We start from the raw sequence: 17,037 nt of genomic DNA on the forward strand, positions 1-17,037 counted from the left end.
ATCTGCTATTTGTTGAACATTTGAATTTGTGGTTCACCTGTACCCAAGAAATCCACGAAAAATTGGTATCCAACCAATAATAATGAATCCACTGTATATAAGGATTGTGGATCCCGTCAACCATTATTCCTATCAACCATAATCCTAAGTCTGTGATATTATTATTGTGTGCCATGTGTCATATCATCCATTCTACATAAGATCATCCATAATCCTAAGTCAGAGATATCATTTGGAGAATTTGAATACAATTTCGGAGAAAAATTAACCACATAATGTAATTTATTTTATTTTATTTGGATATTTTTTTTCATCTATATTTGGAATGCCAACATGGATAACTTATGCCTATTTGAAAGAAAGAAATGTGTTTTAAAGATAATGTTATAGCTAACATTTGTTATTACAATATTTCAAAATGATACTTTTTGATTTGTTAATTTTTTCTGTTCTCCAAGTTTCCAAATTCTTTGATATCTTTCAATATAAATCATTTCACAGAGTGTGTTTGTCACAATATTATATTGCTTTATCACAGAGATTTCACATTCATCACAAATCATAAAAAAACATCAAATTTCTGAAATGTATTCAAAGGGAGATAAATTGTTATTTTAGGCAACAATTATTACGGTGAGTTCTCTGAAGCCAGACATGGGAAACAAATAAGTCATAGCTTTCAGATGGAGCTGTAGTGCCAATATAAATGAAAGACTAGGGTTTATGCAGGGTTACACTGAATTCTATTTTCTGTATTATTGAAAAATAAGAATTAAAGATATAAAAAAGAAGATGAGACAACTGTTCACAAGAGACCAAAATGACACAGACATTAACAACTATAGGTCACTGTACGGCCTTCAACAATGAGCAAAGCCCATACCATATAGTCAGCTACAAAAGTCCCCGATATGACAATGTAAAACAATTCAAACAAGAAAACTAAACAAGAAACTGTCAAGGCTGTTCCAGAATGTCCACCCCACCAGGAAGGCACTTTATTTTTAACCTCCAAAAATTGAAATAGATTATACCACCACAAACCTATAAATGACAACAACACTTGTAAAAACCTCAAAATCTATATTATTACACTTTTATCAACTCGTCCTGAATATGCATGAAATATTTGCCACTGGACATTAAGCAACCAACTATCAATCAATCAATCTTTTATCAACATACTGTCACCCAACTCCTGCTCTGGTGCACCACCTCCATTATCTGTTTACTTTCATATACAACTACCCACATTAAAAAATAAGCCTACCTTGGAGTGCTCGGTGGCCTTGCAGCCTAATATTTTCATGAACAGGAAATAAAATTGGCATTCAAATTTTTTCTTTTGGCTTTGTTCAAATATGGATTTTGTATAAATTACTACATAAACACCCTACATTTTCTTCTTTTCTTATAGACAATATTAAATGTTTCATTTCTTTAGTTTATGATAAAATTACATTATAAAAGAATTACTCTGAAAGCTATGACATGTCTTGTTTGGTGAATCAGTATCCTAAAACACAGCATGATCAAAACTATTGTGGATTCATTAATATTCGTTGGATACCAATTTTAGTGGATTTTGTGGGTACATGATAACCACGAATTTAAATGTTCAACGAAACGTAGATTTTCTATATGCTTTGTATGCAGATATTGGCATAACCATGAAATCAAATATCCACGAAAATGCAGTTTTTCGTCAATCCACGAAAATTGATACCCACGAAAAATAAATGAATCCACAGTATCTATCTATTTTTATCTTGAAATTCTATTTCTTTATGTATATATACATATATGGAATGAACTTATAACGGGAATATATACACTCCTATAACTAGTTCTTAACTGAGTTATCTCCCTTTGGGAATGAACTTTTAACGGGAATATATACACTCCTATAACTAGTTCTGAACTGAGATATCTACCTTGATGTTCTAGGAATATGAAAAGTTTTTATATGCTAAATCACAAAATGGGTAAACAAATAAGATTTTCAAGCACAATGAAATGGAATAGAGATGATTTGATGTATCAGAAAAAAAACACATGCACCAGTTCAAAACAACCCCTAGCATCATTGGGTTGCTACAGGATTATTCAGAGGGGGGTCTACTTGAAGTGCAAGACTTCATAGATTTTACTTTTATAAAAATTAGATGTGGTATGATTGCTAATGAGAACTCTCACTCATTCTCAGACCAAATAAAGTACAGGATTTTTGACCAACAATGAGTTTTGCATTCTGTCTAAGCATATCATCTCTCAACCTTTCTAAACACTATATTGTAAGCTTTGGTGACAGTTGTAGTTTAACCAGACCAATCAAAATTCTTTACATGATCAGAGCCAATAAAGCACATGTCATGTCACATGTCACATCTAGTTAAGTTCAGCTTATCGGTTATTTGATTGTTGGTGTTTAAAAACTCCACTTTCTGCATTCTTGGCTATATGGTGTTAGCCACTTGTTATTGATGGACCTTCTACAGAAAAACAAGCAATCTTTGACAACACAACATTTCTTCAGTGACCACTGTAAATACAGTCCTTTGACCACATAATCACTGAGACTGATAGTTGAACTTGATTTTATGGATTTAGGATAAAAATATGTTACTTTTATACTTTTAAAAATAAGGAGATGTGGTATGATTGTCAATGAGACAAACGAAGTGGATGTAAGCAATGGGTGTGTTAATAACACTACAAGTTTAAATTTCACTTTCTTCTATGAATATTTGAAATGAGGGGAATTGTAGTTGGCAGTTTTGTTTGTGGTTTTGGCCTTAGAAGGGGCAGGGCCATGTATATGCATTTTAAAAGTCAGTGAAATGCATGTGAAGGGTTAATTTCTAGGTAAATTGTCCTCCATGAAAATAAGACAAATGTAAAATTTTCCTATTATAATGTATTGTCTTCCTGTTTACTTCACTTTTCTTTCTTCAAACCTTGTATACTGTATAATCTGGTTTCTCTATCTTTTTAAATCTCCAATAAAACAGAAGTTGGTATTGTAACTTAGTAGTATGAGACAGGAGGGTTACATTTTTTGTAAAATAAATATAGAGTAGTTTTTGCTGTTTATTCCTATTCTTATGACCTATGAAGGAAGCATATTTTGCATGTAACATGATTCCAAAATATCTTTTAAGTATAGAAATAGGCATGTTCAATATGGTATTATATTATATATTCAGGTTAAAAGAATTTATAAAATAAGATTATTATTCCATTAGTCATTTTCTCTTGTACATTTGTCTTACACAAAATGGATTATTGAGTAATCGTCAAAGAAATATTTGTGTATTTAACATAAGAGCTAGAATGATCTGTGTTATCTAGAGGCTTACATTATCTTTTATGAAAATGGTTGGTTCAAACATTCTATAGATTTTAAGAGTTATGTCCCTTTTCTTGTCTAACTTGATGATACATGTATATGATAGAACAATGAATGTTTAAAAACAAACCTGACTGAAATATCTTAGTATGTTCTAGAAAGGTTTTGATTTTCTTTTCAGTTTACCTGTATTCATTGATATTTGTACTGTTTTCTGTAATTATGTGTTGTTTCATTTTCTTTTTTTTCTTTCTTTTAACAGCTAATCTGACAACAAAGTTTCCTGCTTATGAGAAAGTTCTGATAAGTGATGGTAAGAATCTTTATTGTTTTTGTGGTTATCTGGTCATAGATCAAAAAAACTTTAGTTTAAGGTTTAAAGTTTAATCTTTGTAGCATTCCGAATAACTAAAAATAGAGATTGAAGCTAACAAAGATGCAAAACTAATTTGGCAAAGTGAAACTGACATCACCATAGCAAAGACCAAGAAATAACCTTAAGAATTAAAAAAAAAATTCACAAAGGAAGATTGTCTCCCCTGAAAAAAATGAGGTGTTCAAATACTAAAATCTGGATTGTCATCAACACACAAACAAAGAACATGAAAAAATGATATACATAGAATAATTATATATGTATAAAATAGTGTAGTTATCTTTTCCCCTTTCACAAAAATGAATAATAATGAAACATACATGCATTGTAATCATATTTCAATAATTTTTTTTTTTTTTAACTGCGCTTTTCTGTTTACAGTAAACTTTGTTCGTCCAGTTGTGATATTTGGTGCTTTGTCTGATGTAGCTAGAGAGAAAATGTTGATGGAATACCCAGATAGATTTGAATCACCACGTAAGTATAGTAGTTACTGAGATTAGTAATAAATTGTCTGATTCCTCGAAAAGGAAAATGCCAATGGAGAGTTCTCGAAAAGTGGTGGTCCTAAGATTTGACCACAAAAATTTGCAAAGGACCAGCACTATTTCAGTATTTTGCAACAGAAATAATAGTGAATTCCAGCATATTTCCCCTCAAAGACCACCAGGGTAAAAAAAATTCAAGAACTCTGTACTGATGAAACATATTTAAAAAATATTGTCCATAAACTCAGTAAAAGAGAAGAAGAAATATATGTTTACAATTGACAAAAATAATATTGCTATGAAAAACAAATGTAAACATCAGTTTCTCCCCAAATACAATGTGACTTTACCCTTATACAAATTCAGAAAAAAATAATAACAGACACTTAGTAATCATAATACTATTTTCATTTGTTTAATTACAAAAAAATACATCTATTAAGCAAACATCAAACTTGCACGCTTATTAGAATTATGATTGGTTAGTTGGTCAATATTTTACAATAATTGAGTTCTTGGATAAGTTGTTTTTATAATAATTATTTTATACAGAACAAGACAACCATGGGTCGGAAGACGAGAAGAAAACAAGATCTGGTATTATAAGACTAGGTGCAATCAAAGAGATTATCAATAAGGTTTGTCACAGATTCTTTTAACTTTGTACAAATCTCTGATGGAAAAATATCCCATTGCAAACAAAAGTGATGATTTATTTTTTATTTTAAAATTTTTGTTTTTTTGTTTTTTTGGAAAGTTTGCTATAGCTTGCTATAGCAATAAACTTTCTTAAGGCATCGGCCTAACCGGAAAAGAGACAGCCTAACTTACTTTAGGAAGTGTGTCCTACTTCTTGATAATGTAGTACTGGTGTTTGAAAACTAATAATAGAAAGATGCTTTTGAAATTTCTATTCAATATGTAAAAGCCTGAGAGTATCGGAAGTATCATGGTATCTCGTCTGATCTTGGCATACAAAAAACTCGGACTATAATAAACTTGGCCTTTTACATATTCGGCATTAGAAATCGGACTTTAACAAAAATCGTAATTATACTAATTGCTATTAAGACTCCTAAACAAAGTTTTTGCTCAGTTCTTAATATTTTTCTCCTTGGGGTCTATTTTTGAGGGGCCAACAGAAGGGAGGAATTTACTATAGAACCCTAATTGATTTTTTTTTAAATTTTCAATAACAATAATAAATTATAAACTTGAAGAAAACAGTAAGTGACAGACACACATGGTTTTCAGTAATGATAACAGGACCATAAAACAATTCAAATTAATTAAATTTAGGTTGAGTCCATGGTGTCACCCCACCTAACCCCTCATGTTTGAATACTTAAAAACAGTCAGATCCCCACTCTTAAACATTATATGTTCTTTACACGTTACAATAAAACAAATCAAATGAAATAAAAGGCGAGTTCCCTGGGGTCACTCTCACCCCCTGGTTTTTTGAGAACTTATTAACAGTTGAGATCTCCACCCATATACCATATATATATTATTGTATGGGACAATGAAATTAATCAAATGAAATATAGAGGAACTGCAGAGGGGTCAGTCACCCCACCCCTTTCTTTTCAAAAACTTGTAAACGGTTGAGATCCCCACCCATAAACCATATATATTTTTGTATGTGGCAACAAAACAAATCAAATGAAATAAAGTGGTTGTCTCTTTGGGTCAGCCCCAACCCCTCATTTCTGGGAACTTAGAAACTGTCGAGGTCCCCACCCCTAAACCATATATATTTTTGTATAGGGCAACAAAACAAATTCAATGAAATAAAGTGGGAGTCCCATTGGGTCAGCCCCACCCCCTCATGTCTGAGAACTTGTAAACGGTCGAGATCCCCACCCCTAAACCATATATATTTTTGTATAGGGCAACAAAACAAATCAAATGAAATAAAGTGGGTGTCCCTTTGGGTCAGCCCCACCCCCTCATGTCTGAGAACTTGTAAACGGTCGAGATCCCCACCCCTAAACCATATATATTGTTGTATAGGGCAACAAAACAAATTCAATGAAATAAAGTGGGAGTCCCTTTGGGTCAGCCCCACCCCCTGTTGTTTGACAACTTGGAAATGGTCAAGATCCCCACCCCTTAACCATATATATTCTTGTACTGGACAATAAAACAAATCTAATTCAAAAGAAGGGGAGTCCCTAGGGGTCACTCCCATCCCCTTGTTGTTTGAGAACTTGTAAACGGCTGAGATCCCCACCCACAAACCATATATATTTTTGTATGAGAAAATAAAATAAATCAAAATGAAATATAGAAGAATTCCACAGGGGTGACCCAACCAACTTCTTTTTGAAAACTTATACAGTCAAGATGATCACCCCTAAACCATATATATTCTATTTTATGGGGCAACAAAACTAAACCAATGAAATATAGTGGGAGTACCTCTGAGTCATCCCCAACCCCTCATGTTTGAGAACTTGTAAACGGTTGAGATCCCCAACCCTTAATCATAAATATTCTTGTATTGGACAATAAAACGAATAGAGTGAAATAAAATTAAGTCCCTCGGTGTAACCCCACCCCATCCTGTTTTGAGAACTTGTAAACAGTCAAGATCCACCCCCTTTTCGAAAACTTGAAAATTGTTGAAATCCCCACACTGAAACAACATATATTCTTGTACGGAATAATAAAACAAATCAGATGAAATAAAAGGCTAGTCCCCTAGGGCCACTCTTACCCTACCTCCTGTCTGTTTGAGAACTTGTAAATTGTCTAGATCCCCACCCCCAAATCATGAATATCACTTTACTAGACCAGACCAATTTGTATTGGACTTTGCTTAATGTCAGGCAACCCGTGGGAATTACTAATTTTGAGAGCTTTGTTTGGGAGACTTCGTAGCAGCATCCTGTTACAATTATTTCTTGATAAAGTTTTTTCTTTTTTAAGTAGGAAAAAAAAGTTAACCATGCAATCTACACACTATCTATTTGAAATATTACAATCTACCGTTGCAAACTTTCCACATGTGCTATCCAGCACTTTGATTAGATATATGATATGACACTATTACATGAACTGCTAATAAAGTAAAGAATTTTTTTCTTTTCAAAACTTATTACTCTTGGACAACATTGACAAATTAAGGTGGTACCTAACACTACAGGGAGATAACTCTGTAAAATCAGTCAAACGTTTTAATGATGTAGTGTTCATAAGGGAAATATTAAGCTTCTCAATGATCAAAATAAGTGTTTGTCAAACTGCTATATAATCAGTGTAATTTTTCTGATAAAACGGTTGTTCAATTTTTTTGATGATTAGTTTTGTTTGTCAGACAGAACAATCAATGTTGAGAAATTGTTGACTTAAACTTATAATTTGTGTTGTTTTTATTTTCCAGAGAAAACATTGCCTGTTAGATGTGACTCCTAACAATGTTGACAAACTAAATTATGCACAGTATTATCCAATCGTCATCTTCCTGAAACCTGAGAGTAAAAACGTCGTCAAAGAATCTCGGTCTCGCCTGGCGAAAGGTTCAAGTAAAAACCCAAAGAAACTTTATGAGCAAAGTTTGAAGTTAGAGAAGATGTACAGCCATCTGTTTACTGGTAGGTTATAAACATTTGTCACCGTCAATTGCAGATTTGATGGTCGCAAATGTAGTTTTACAGGCAATGTTGTACTGGATATTTCTGTTAAAATTTGAAAATGAAATAGTTTAAATCTTCATTGAAATGTTATCATTGATTATATAGATATAAGAAGATGTGGTATGAGTGCCAATGAGACAACTCTTTATCCAAGTCACAATCTGTAAAAGAAAAACCATTATAAGTCAAAGTATTGTCTTCAACATGGAGCCTTGGCTCACACACAACAGCAAGCTACAAAGGGCACCAAATATGACTTGTGAAAAACTCTTCAAACAACTGAATCAATGGTATAATCTATATAAAAAAAATGAGAAACAAGAAACAATTATGAGCACCATTAAAAAAATCAACAACTACTGAACATCAGTTTTCTGACTTAGGATAGGTACAAACAAATGCAGCAGGTTTAAACATTTGAATAGGTACCAACCTTCAACCTTACCTGAAAGAATAGTGTAACATCACAACATAGACATTTTATATCATTTAATCAATTAGCTCTATAAAACATCAGAAAGAGGCTCTGATTCTGAAACTGACAACTGACTACTAACTTTTCAGGATACATTTATATTTAGTTTCATAGATTGAGAAAAAAATCATATTTTATATCATATATGCTTGATTTTTATGCCCCACCTACGATAGTAGAGGGGCATTGTGTTTTTCTGGTCTGTGCATCCGTTTGTCCGTCTGTCTGTCCGCCCATCTGTTCGTCCGTCTATCCCACTTCGGGTTAAAGTTTTTGGTCAAGGTAGTTTTTGATGAAGTTGAAGTCCAATCGACTTCAAACTTAGTACACATGTTCCCTATGATATGATCTTTCTAATTTTAATGCCAAATAAGAGTTTTTACCCCAATTTCACGGTCCACTAAACATGGAAAATGATAGTGCTAGTGGGGCATTTGTGTACTGAGGACACATTCTTGTTTTCGTCTTGATTAATTCAGTTAAAATGTTTAGAGGAAATTTTGTTGACAACAAATATTTGTAACTTACCTGTACACACAAAATCTACAAATATTAGTCATGAAAGTACCCCACAAATAATATTAAATCAACAGTTTCTGTTGATCAGACTTCATTGAATTATTAAATTGATAATAAATTTTGCAGTTAACCCACGAAAAAAATCACTAAACAATGTAGTTTTTTTGTACCATATAAAAATTGCACCTTTGAACATGGTTTATACAAATAATTTAATAAACAATTATTTTCATTAATATAAACAGGTGCAGTTGTACAGAATAACACAGATATTTGGTTTAGGCGGGTATTGGAAGTTATTGAGGTGCAGCAGAAACAACAAATCTGGATGTCTGAGGGACAAGTGAGTTATCTTCCATTATATGTATACAGTGAAACCTGTTTGAACCAAACCTCTTCTAGACTTAGTATTTTGTTACTTTTTGGCTCATTTTCGGTTTTATCAGGTTCACAACGTACATAATTTGATATGACAGTGCTTATGAACATGTTTGGTTTAGACAGGTTTTTTGTTTAGAGCTATTTCAGAAAAATTTGTATGGGGGGGTTGGAAGGCAGTTTTTGTCAGCACCCACCACCAAGACAATTGTAATTGAGAATAATAGTGCATTATAGTGTGAAAAGTTGCTCTGAGACCCATCACCCATGTATTATTAATACAACGTGCCTTCTAACCCCCCCATACATTTTTTTCTGGAATAGCCCTTAGGCAGGTTTCACTGTATAATTAAAAGTTTGCTGCCTCAGGTTATAAGTGCTCTACTGTGACTATCTCCACCAATGTAGGCTTATTAAAAACAAAATAGGAATAACACATATTATAAAAAAAATGGGATTATTTTCACGCTTTCCAAGGCAAATTCTTTTACGCAAGGTTTTTTTGTTTGTTGCTTGTACTGAACTCTTTTACCCATCTTAGAATATAAGCAACAGCATATTTTCACTTTATTCCCTGATACAAAAATTAGTGAAAACAAACTCTGAATGAAAAATTTCCTTATGACAGTATTTATCTTTGATTGACATTGAATGCTGTTATCCTAAATAACCTCATAGAAGTAACAATAGTAACATTTTGTGTTTAAATATAAAGGAAGATGACAAATTTATCATGCTACTGTCGGGACTCGTCTAAACAAGAAACTGTGTGGTCACCATTGATTCAAGATGTCAAATAATTAATTAATAAAAATTCTATTTGTTTTCAATGTAATTCTAACTTTTGCAGCCTGAAGACAATGTCCACGATGACTACTTGTTCCCAATGAACAGTCGACTCAGTTTTGCTGGACCACGTGAAAGTGAACAAGACTTGACTCGTCATAGGGATGAGTTTGAGTTTTCCCCCAAACATCGTCCACGATTAGTGAGGTCCTCATCTGATCCCAGTGTTAACACCATGGAGAAGATCCCCGGTATTCCTCCTTATCCTGCTCCGCCAAGTTATCGTAAACCATCGAGTGTAAGTTCAATTAATATTATACCAATTCAGAATCTAAGGACTGTGGGTAATATCATTGTTTGTACACCAAAATAAAAATAACGTTATTTCATTGGATGGATTTCCATTGTTTATAATATTTTGAACCAATTTCAAATTTTGGTGTACGCTTTTGAAAAAATTACCCAGAATGCATTAGATTTTGAAACTGTGAATTGTTAAGGGTGAAGAAAATTAATTGTGGAAGATGAATAAAAAAGAAGATGTGGTATGATTGTCAATGAAACACCTCTACATAGGAGACCAAATGACACAAAATTAACAGCTATAGGTCATCCTATGGCCTTCAAAAATGAGCCAACGCCAAACTGCATAGGCAGCTATAAAAGACCATACTTTCATTCTTTTGTTTGGACAAATGCTTCATTGCAGTCTAAAGGAAGTTAAGTGAACAATTTGTCCAGAGTTTTCATTTAAACCCATATACTAAATAAATCAGTACCGGTAATCATTTAATTTTGCCGCAACAAAATTAAACCCTATCATACTGTAAATTCAGAAATTAATGCGAGGTTTTTTATTATTGGGAGACATGCGACTGAGTTGTAAACGCAATAATTTAAACTCGCATTTTGAAATATTTAATATGAATTTAACAGGATTTTTCTCAAAATCGCAAAATTTAAAATTGCATTTAAGTCTAAAATGACCAAATCACAATAATAAATGCACGCAATAATTTCTGAATTTACAGTATATGATTTGCATTATATATTTTTTTTTTTTTTTTTACAGCCGACGTCACCTGGGGGAGGCATGTATGATGACAGACGTTACGTTGATCGTAAGTTATCTCAATTTTGATTGGTTGTTTATTTACCCTTACCAACATATAAACCTAACAAGTCCATTATTTTAACTTGGCTGTTGGAATCTTTTTGTTTGTAGTTAATTTGTGTGGATGCTTGATATAAATCTTTGTATACTGTGGATTCATTTATTTTAGTGGGAATCAATTTTTGTGGATTGATGGAAAATTGCATTTTTGTTTATATCTGTTTTTTCAAACAAAGCATGTAGAAGAAGGAGTAGGTTTAATAAGGGCCTCAAATTTCAGATTCATCTAACGAAAGGTTTTGGACACTTTTTAAATACTGTGTACTTCAATTGATTCGACCAATTAATGTGAAAGATTTTAACTTTTTTAGTCATTAAAAGCGCTGATTCAAATATTAAAAATATATCAAATATGACAAATACGTCACTTTTCAGATGTTTTTTTGTCAAAAATGAACGTAGCTGCATCCGTGTTCATCTTCAACCTATTTATATATAATGTATTATCATCAAATACTACTTACATTTCAATGTTATGAATGAACACGAATATGGCCACTTTCATTTTAGACAGAAGCGGTCTAAAAATAAACCAAAATGCTAAAATTTTGAAGTTTTCAGAAATTTAGCATGACTTTATGCAGTTAGAACGCGACATTTGTGCATTGTATTTTCCAAAAAAGCTCATATTTATGTAGCAGAAGCATTTTACTTTCCAAAATATAGCTTAAAGATTACATTTTCACAATTCTCTAAAACTATTATATTTTGGGGCCAAAAAGGGGTCTTACTGAAACTACTCCTTTACAATACATTGAACATTTAAACTCGTTGTTAACCTGTACCAACGAAATCCACGAGTATTAATGAATCTACAGTAGTTGTATTTTCCGACTTTCCTTCTTGCTCTTAGCTGGAAAGCCATGATTACAAAAATTTATCAAAAGAATAGTAGAATATTTATGAATTGTTAAAATAAAAGTGGATGTTTCGCTCTGAAGTATGGTATCTTTGTATATTACATAAGTAAAATATATCACAGATTCATATATTAAACTCACCTTACTATAAATGTCTTACCATGATTTGATGAATAAAAGCAGAAGAGTTCAGTAGTGATATTGAGGGGATTGTTAGTACATATGAGATCCTAGAATCTATGAAATTTAAAGATTACCTCCAGCATTTTATGAGATTATAACTGAATTAGTGTTGGTTTTTGTTTTTTATCTCAGGCTATTCCATTATATTGATGTGGGAGGGAAGGAAGGGACTTCTAAACTCCCTGTACAACCATACACACCCTCCCCATTGGTTTTAATGTAATACCAAATAGCCTTTTAGAAGCTTGATATATCACACGCCTTTAACTTTGTAGATTGTGAATGCTTGAAAAACATTTAATTTTCATTAGAGATATATTTGAGTTTTCTTGCTTTAGCTAACCAGTGTGAGTTTTGTGTGTACTAACGTGACCATTTTATTTTCAGTTGACCAATCAGAGGATAGATATTACCCATCATACTATGCAAACAATATGTCGCCACGTCACCCGAGTCGAGCACATATTGATGCTTATGCCACAATTACTCCGCATGAACGACTTCGGCCCTCTCTCCCTACTGACGGTAGGTTAAATCACAAATATTGTTATCATGTTACTAAAGATATAGTGGATTGTGTTAAAAGAATTATGATGTTAAATGTGCTCGGTCAACCGTAAAAGACTAAGACCTTTGTTTGCTATTGTAAATTCTGAATTTTCTGCGATTTTTGTATTATTCCTGTGAACTCTTTAATTTCTTTGGTAGCGATTTTCATAAATTGAGGAAATATTGTAATTTTTCATAATATTGGATTTTGTGGTTTTCCTAAAGTATGTGTACATGTATGTGGAAAGATTAATTAATGTTTTGAGAACAGTATCTCATCTATGCTAAAATGAACTGTATGTATAATATGAATAAAATGTTTTGAACTTCTTATTGTAGAACGATGGTTTGATCCTGCTTACGACTTAAAGTCAGCACCAGATCATCGGAGAACTGATAGCGACCCTGCCCATAGATCATACCACAATTCTCATCCTCACATTCCAAATGATAATAAGGTAGGTCATCACCATGACAACAGATAGTGACCTTGCCCATCGATCATACCACAATTTTCATCCTAACATTCCAAATGATAATAAGGTAGGTCATCACCATGACAACAGATAGCAACCCTGCCCATAGATCATACCACAATTCTCATCCTCACATTCCAAATGATAATAAGGTAGGTCATCACCATGACAACAGATAGTGACCTTGCCCATCTATCATACCACAATTCTCATCCTCACGTTCCAAATGATAATAAGGTAGGTCATCACCATGACAACAGATAGTGACCTTGCCCATCTATCATACCACAATTCTCATCCTCACATTCCAAATGATAATAAGGTAGGTCATCACCATGACAACAGATAGTGACCTTGCCCATCCATCATACCACAATTCTCATCCTCACATTCCAAATGATAATACGGTAGGTTATCACCATGACAACAGATAGCGACCCTGCCCATCCATCATACCACAATTCTCATCCTCACATTCCAAATGATAATAAGGTAGGTCATCACCATGACAACAGATAGCGACCCTGCCCATCCATCATACCACAATTCTCATCCTCACATTCCAAATGATAATAAGGTAGGTTATCACCATGACAACAGATAGTAACCTTGCCCATCGATCATACCACAATTCTCATCCTAACATTCCAAATGATAATAAGAAAGGTCATCACCATGACAACAGATAGTAACCTTGCCCATTGATCATACCACAATTCTCATCCTAACATTCCAAATGATAATAAGAAAGGTCATCACCATGACAACAGATAGTGACCTTGCCCATCTATCATACCACAATTCTCATCCTCACATTCCAAATGATAATAAGGTAGGTAATCACCATGACAACAGATAGTGACCTTGCCCATCTATCATACCACAATTCTCATCCTCACATTCCAAATGATAATAAGGTAGGTCATCACCATGACAACAGATAGTGACCTTGCACATCCATCATACCACAATTCTCATCCTCACATTCCAAATGATAATACGGTAGGTTATCACCATGACAACAGATAGCGACCCTGCCCATCCATCATACCACAATTCTCATCCTCACATTCCAAATGATAATACGGTAGGTTATCACCATGACAACAGATAGCGACCCTGCCCATCCATCTTACCACAATTCTCATCCTCACATTCCAAATGATAATAAGGTAGGTCATCACCATGACAACAGATAGTGACCTTGCACATCCATCATACCACAATTCAAATCCTAACATTCCAAATCATAATAAGAAAGGTCATCACCATGACAACAGATAGTAACCTTGCCCATCGATCATACCACAATTCTCATCCTCACATTCCAAATGATTATAAGGTAGGTCATCACCATGACAACAGATAGTGACCTTGCCCATCTATCATACCACAATTCTCATCCTCACATTCCAAATGATAATAAGGTAGGTCATCACCATGACAACAGATAGTAATCTTGCCCATCGATCATACCACAATTCTCATCCTCACATTCCAAATGATAATAAGGTAGGTCATCACCATGACAACAGATAGTGACCTTGCCCGTTGATCATACCACAATTCTCATCCTCACATTCCAAATGATAATAAGGTAGGTCATCACCATGACAACAGATAATGACCTTGCCCATTGATCATACCACAAGGGTTATCCCCACATTCCAAATGATAATAAGGTAGGTTATCACGACAATTTATTCTCTTCATTTATATCCTTTGTGATGTATTCCTCTAATTAAAGATATACATTTGACATATTGGTAAAGATTTGTGAAAAATTGCTTGTGAAAATGTTTGATGATAATTTTGTTTATTCTTTTCAGCCATTTCATGATAATGCCTCATTCAGTGGTGATTCCTACACACGATATACATCTCATCCAGCGAATAAACACGATGATTCAAAACTCAGAGAAAAATTTGGGACCAAAAATGTTCGTAACACATCACATGACCCATACAGATTTACACGAAGTACGGCTCACCCGGTGAATACAGCTAGTGTTGATAAATCAAAACTGTCAGATCTCACAGCACGATACAGGTGAGCGGTTGTATAATATTTCTTCTATTATTGTATGGTTAAAGCTTTAATTTATTTTGGGATTTTAATTCAGTTTTGTTCGTCGATAGATATTAACCTAAAAATTGAAAACTCCAAGGAAATGTAACCTCCAATCTATTTCCATGAGACAAAACCATGAAAATATTTTGCCATGATACAAAACCCTGAAAATCTATTGCCATGAGACAAAACCATGGAAATGTATTGCCATGAGGCAAAACCTTGAAAATATATTCCCCATGAGACAAAACCATGAAATCTATCCCTTGAGACAAAACCATGAAAATCTATTTGCCATCAGACAAAACCATGAAATCTATCCCTTGAGACAAAACCATGAAAATCTTTTGCCGTGAGACAAAACCATGAAAATTTATTGCTGTGAGACAAAACCCTGAAAATCTATTGCCATGAGACAAAACCATGGAAATATATTGCCGTGAGACAAAACCATGAAAATCTATTCCCCATGAGACAAAACCATGAAATCTATCCCTTGAGACAAAACCATGAAAATCTATTTGCCATCAGACAAAACCATGAAATCTATCCCTTGAGACAAAACCATGAAAATCTTTTGCCGTGAGACAAAACCATGAAAATCTATTGCCGTGAGACAAAACCATGAAATCTACCCCTTGGGACAAAACCATGAAAATCTATTGCCGTGAGACAAAACCATGAAAATAATAATTATATTGCCGTGAGACAAAACCATGAATATCTATCCCAAAGAAAAGATGAACCTTATCCCAAACTTCCTTTTACATTTATAAGAAATAATCAACATCATTCTTTTATAGATACAAGAAAGATAAACCCAATCAAAATCATTCTTTTATAGATACAAGAAAGATGAACCCAATCAAAATCATTGTTTTATACTTACAGGAAAGATGAACCCAATCAAAAGCCTCCTTTTATTCTTACAGGAAAGATGAACCCAATCAAAAACATTCTTTTATATTTACATGAAAGATGAACCCAATCAAAAACATTGTTTAAATTTACAGGAAAGATGAACCCAATCAAAATCATTGTTTTATAGATACAAGAAAGATGAACCCAATCAAAATCATTCTTTTATAGATACAAGAAAGATGAACCCAATCAAAATCATTCTTTTATAGATACAAGAAAGATGAACCCAATCAAAATCATTCTTTTATAGATACAAGAAAGATGAACCCAATCAAAATCATTCTTTTATAGATACAAGAAAGATGAACCCAATCAAAATCATTCTTTTATAGATACAAGAAAGATGAACCCAATCAAAATCATTCTGTTATATTTACAAGATAGATATTCCCAATCAAAATCATTGTTTTATATTTACAGGAAGGATGAACCCAATCAAAAACCTCGTTCATTATCAACATCACGTCTTCCAACTTCACCACAGAATCCTCCATCATCCATCGATCAACCACAGAAAAAGGTTCCACCACCCGTACCTGTCAAAACTTATAACCTAAAAGAACGAGGCATAGAACCTGACGAACTCAAAATGAGGAACTATGAAAACACAAACAGGTAGGGATGGATATTTACAAGTTAGTTTTTGTCTTTTCTATTATAGGGACATTATTTCTGTCCCTATCCAATATACCCTCATTTTCCAGTGGCAATCCAAATTTCCCCCATCTTTATTATGGGTGGGCTTTATTACACTACCTACCTATTGTGTTTATTGTTAATTTGTTTTCGTC

At 33.4% G+C, this 17,037-nt stretch overlaps 1 protein-coding gene across 13 annotated transcripts in view; it reads left to right on the forward strand.

Annotated features, from left to right (window-relative positions):
* The window catches only part of LOC134718429 (tight junction protein ZO-1-like), a 117,970-nt gene that overhangs the window by 73,820 nt on the left and 27,113 nt on the right, over positions 1 to 17,037 (forward strand). For 12 of the 13 annotated variants that reach the window (XM_063580928.1, XM_063580930.1, XM_063580933.1 and 9 more), the window contains 11 exons: positions 3,612 to 3,662; positions 4,107 to 4,202; positions 4,766 to 4,851; positions 7,602 to 7,812; positions 9,094 to 9,191; positions 10,077 to 10,310; positions 11,085 to 11,133; positions 12,617 to 12,754; positions 13,118 to 13,236; positions 15,084 to 15,304; positions 16,667 to 16,861. In XM_063580928.1, coding sequence (XP_063436998.1) covers positions 3,612 to 3,662; positions 4,107 to 4,202; positions 4,766 to 4,851; positions 7,602 to 7,812; positions 9,094 to 9,191; positions 10,077 to 10,310; positions 11,085 to 11,133; positions 12,617 to 12,754; positions 13,118 to 13,236; positions 15,084 to 15,304; positions 16,667 to 16,861 — 1,498 coding nt within the window. The remainder of the gene's footprint in view (positions 1 to 3,611; positions 3,663 to 4,106; positions 4,203 to 4,765; positions 4,852 to 7,601; positions 7,813 to 9,093; positions 9,192 to 10,076; positions 10,311 to 11,084; positions 11,134 to 12,616; positions 12,755 to 13,117; positions 13,237 to 15,083; positions 15,305 to 16,666; positions 16,862 to 17,037) is intronic. The other variant, XM_063580931.1, reaches the window with a different exon arrangement.

The sequence above is a fragment of the Mytilus trossulus genome, chromosome 5 (genome assembly GCF_036588685.1).
Source record: "Mytilus trossulus isolate FHL-02 chromosome 5, PNRI_Mtr1.1.1.hap1, whole genome shotgun sequence".
NCBI classification, from domain to species: domain Eukaryota; kingdom Metazoa; phylum Mollusca; class Bivalvia; order Mytilida; family Mytilidae; genus Mytilus; species Mytilus trossulus.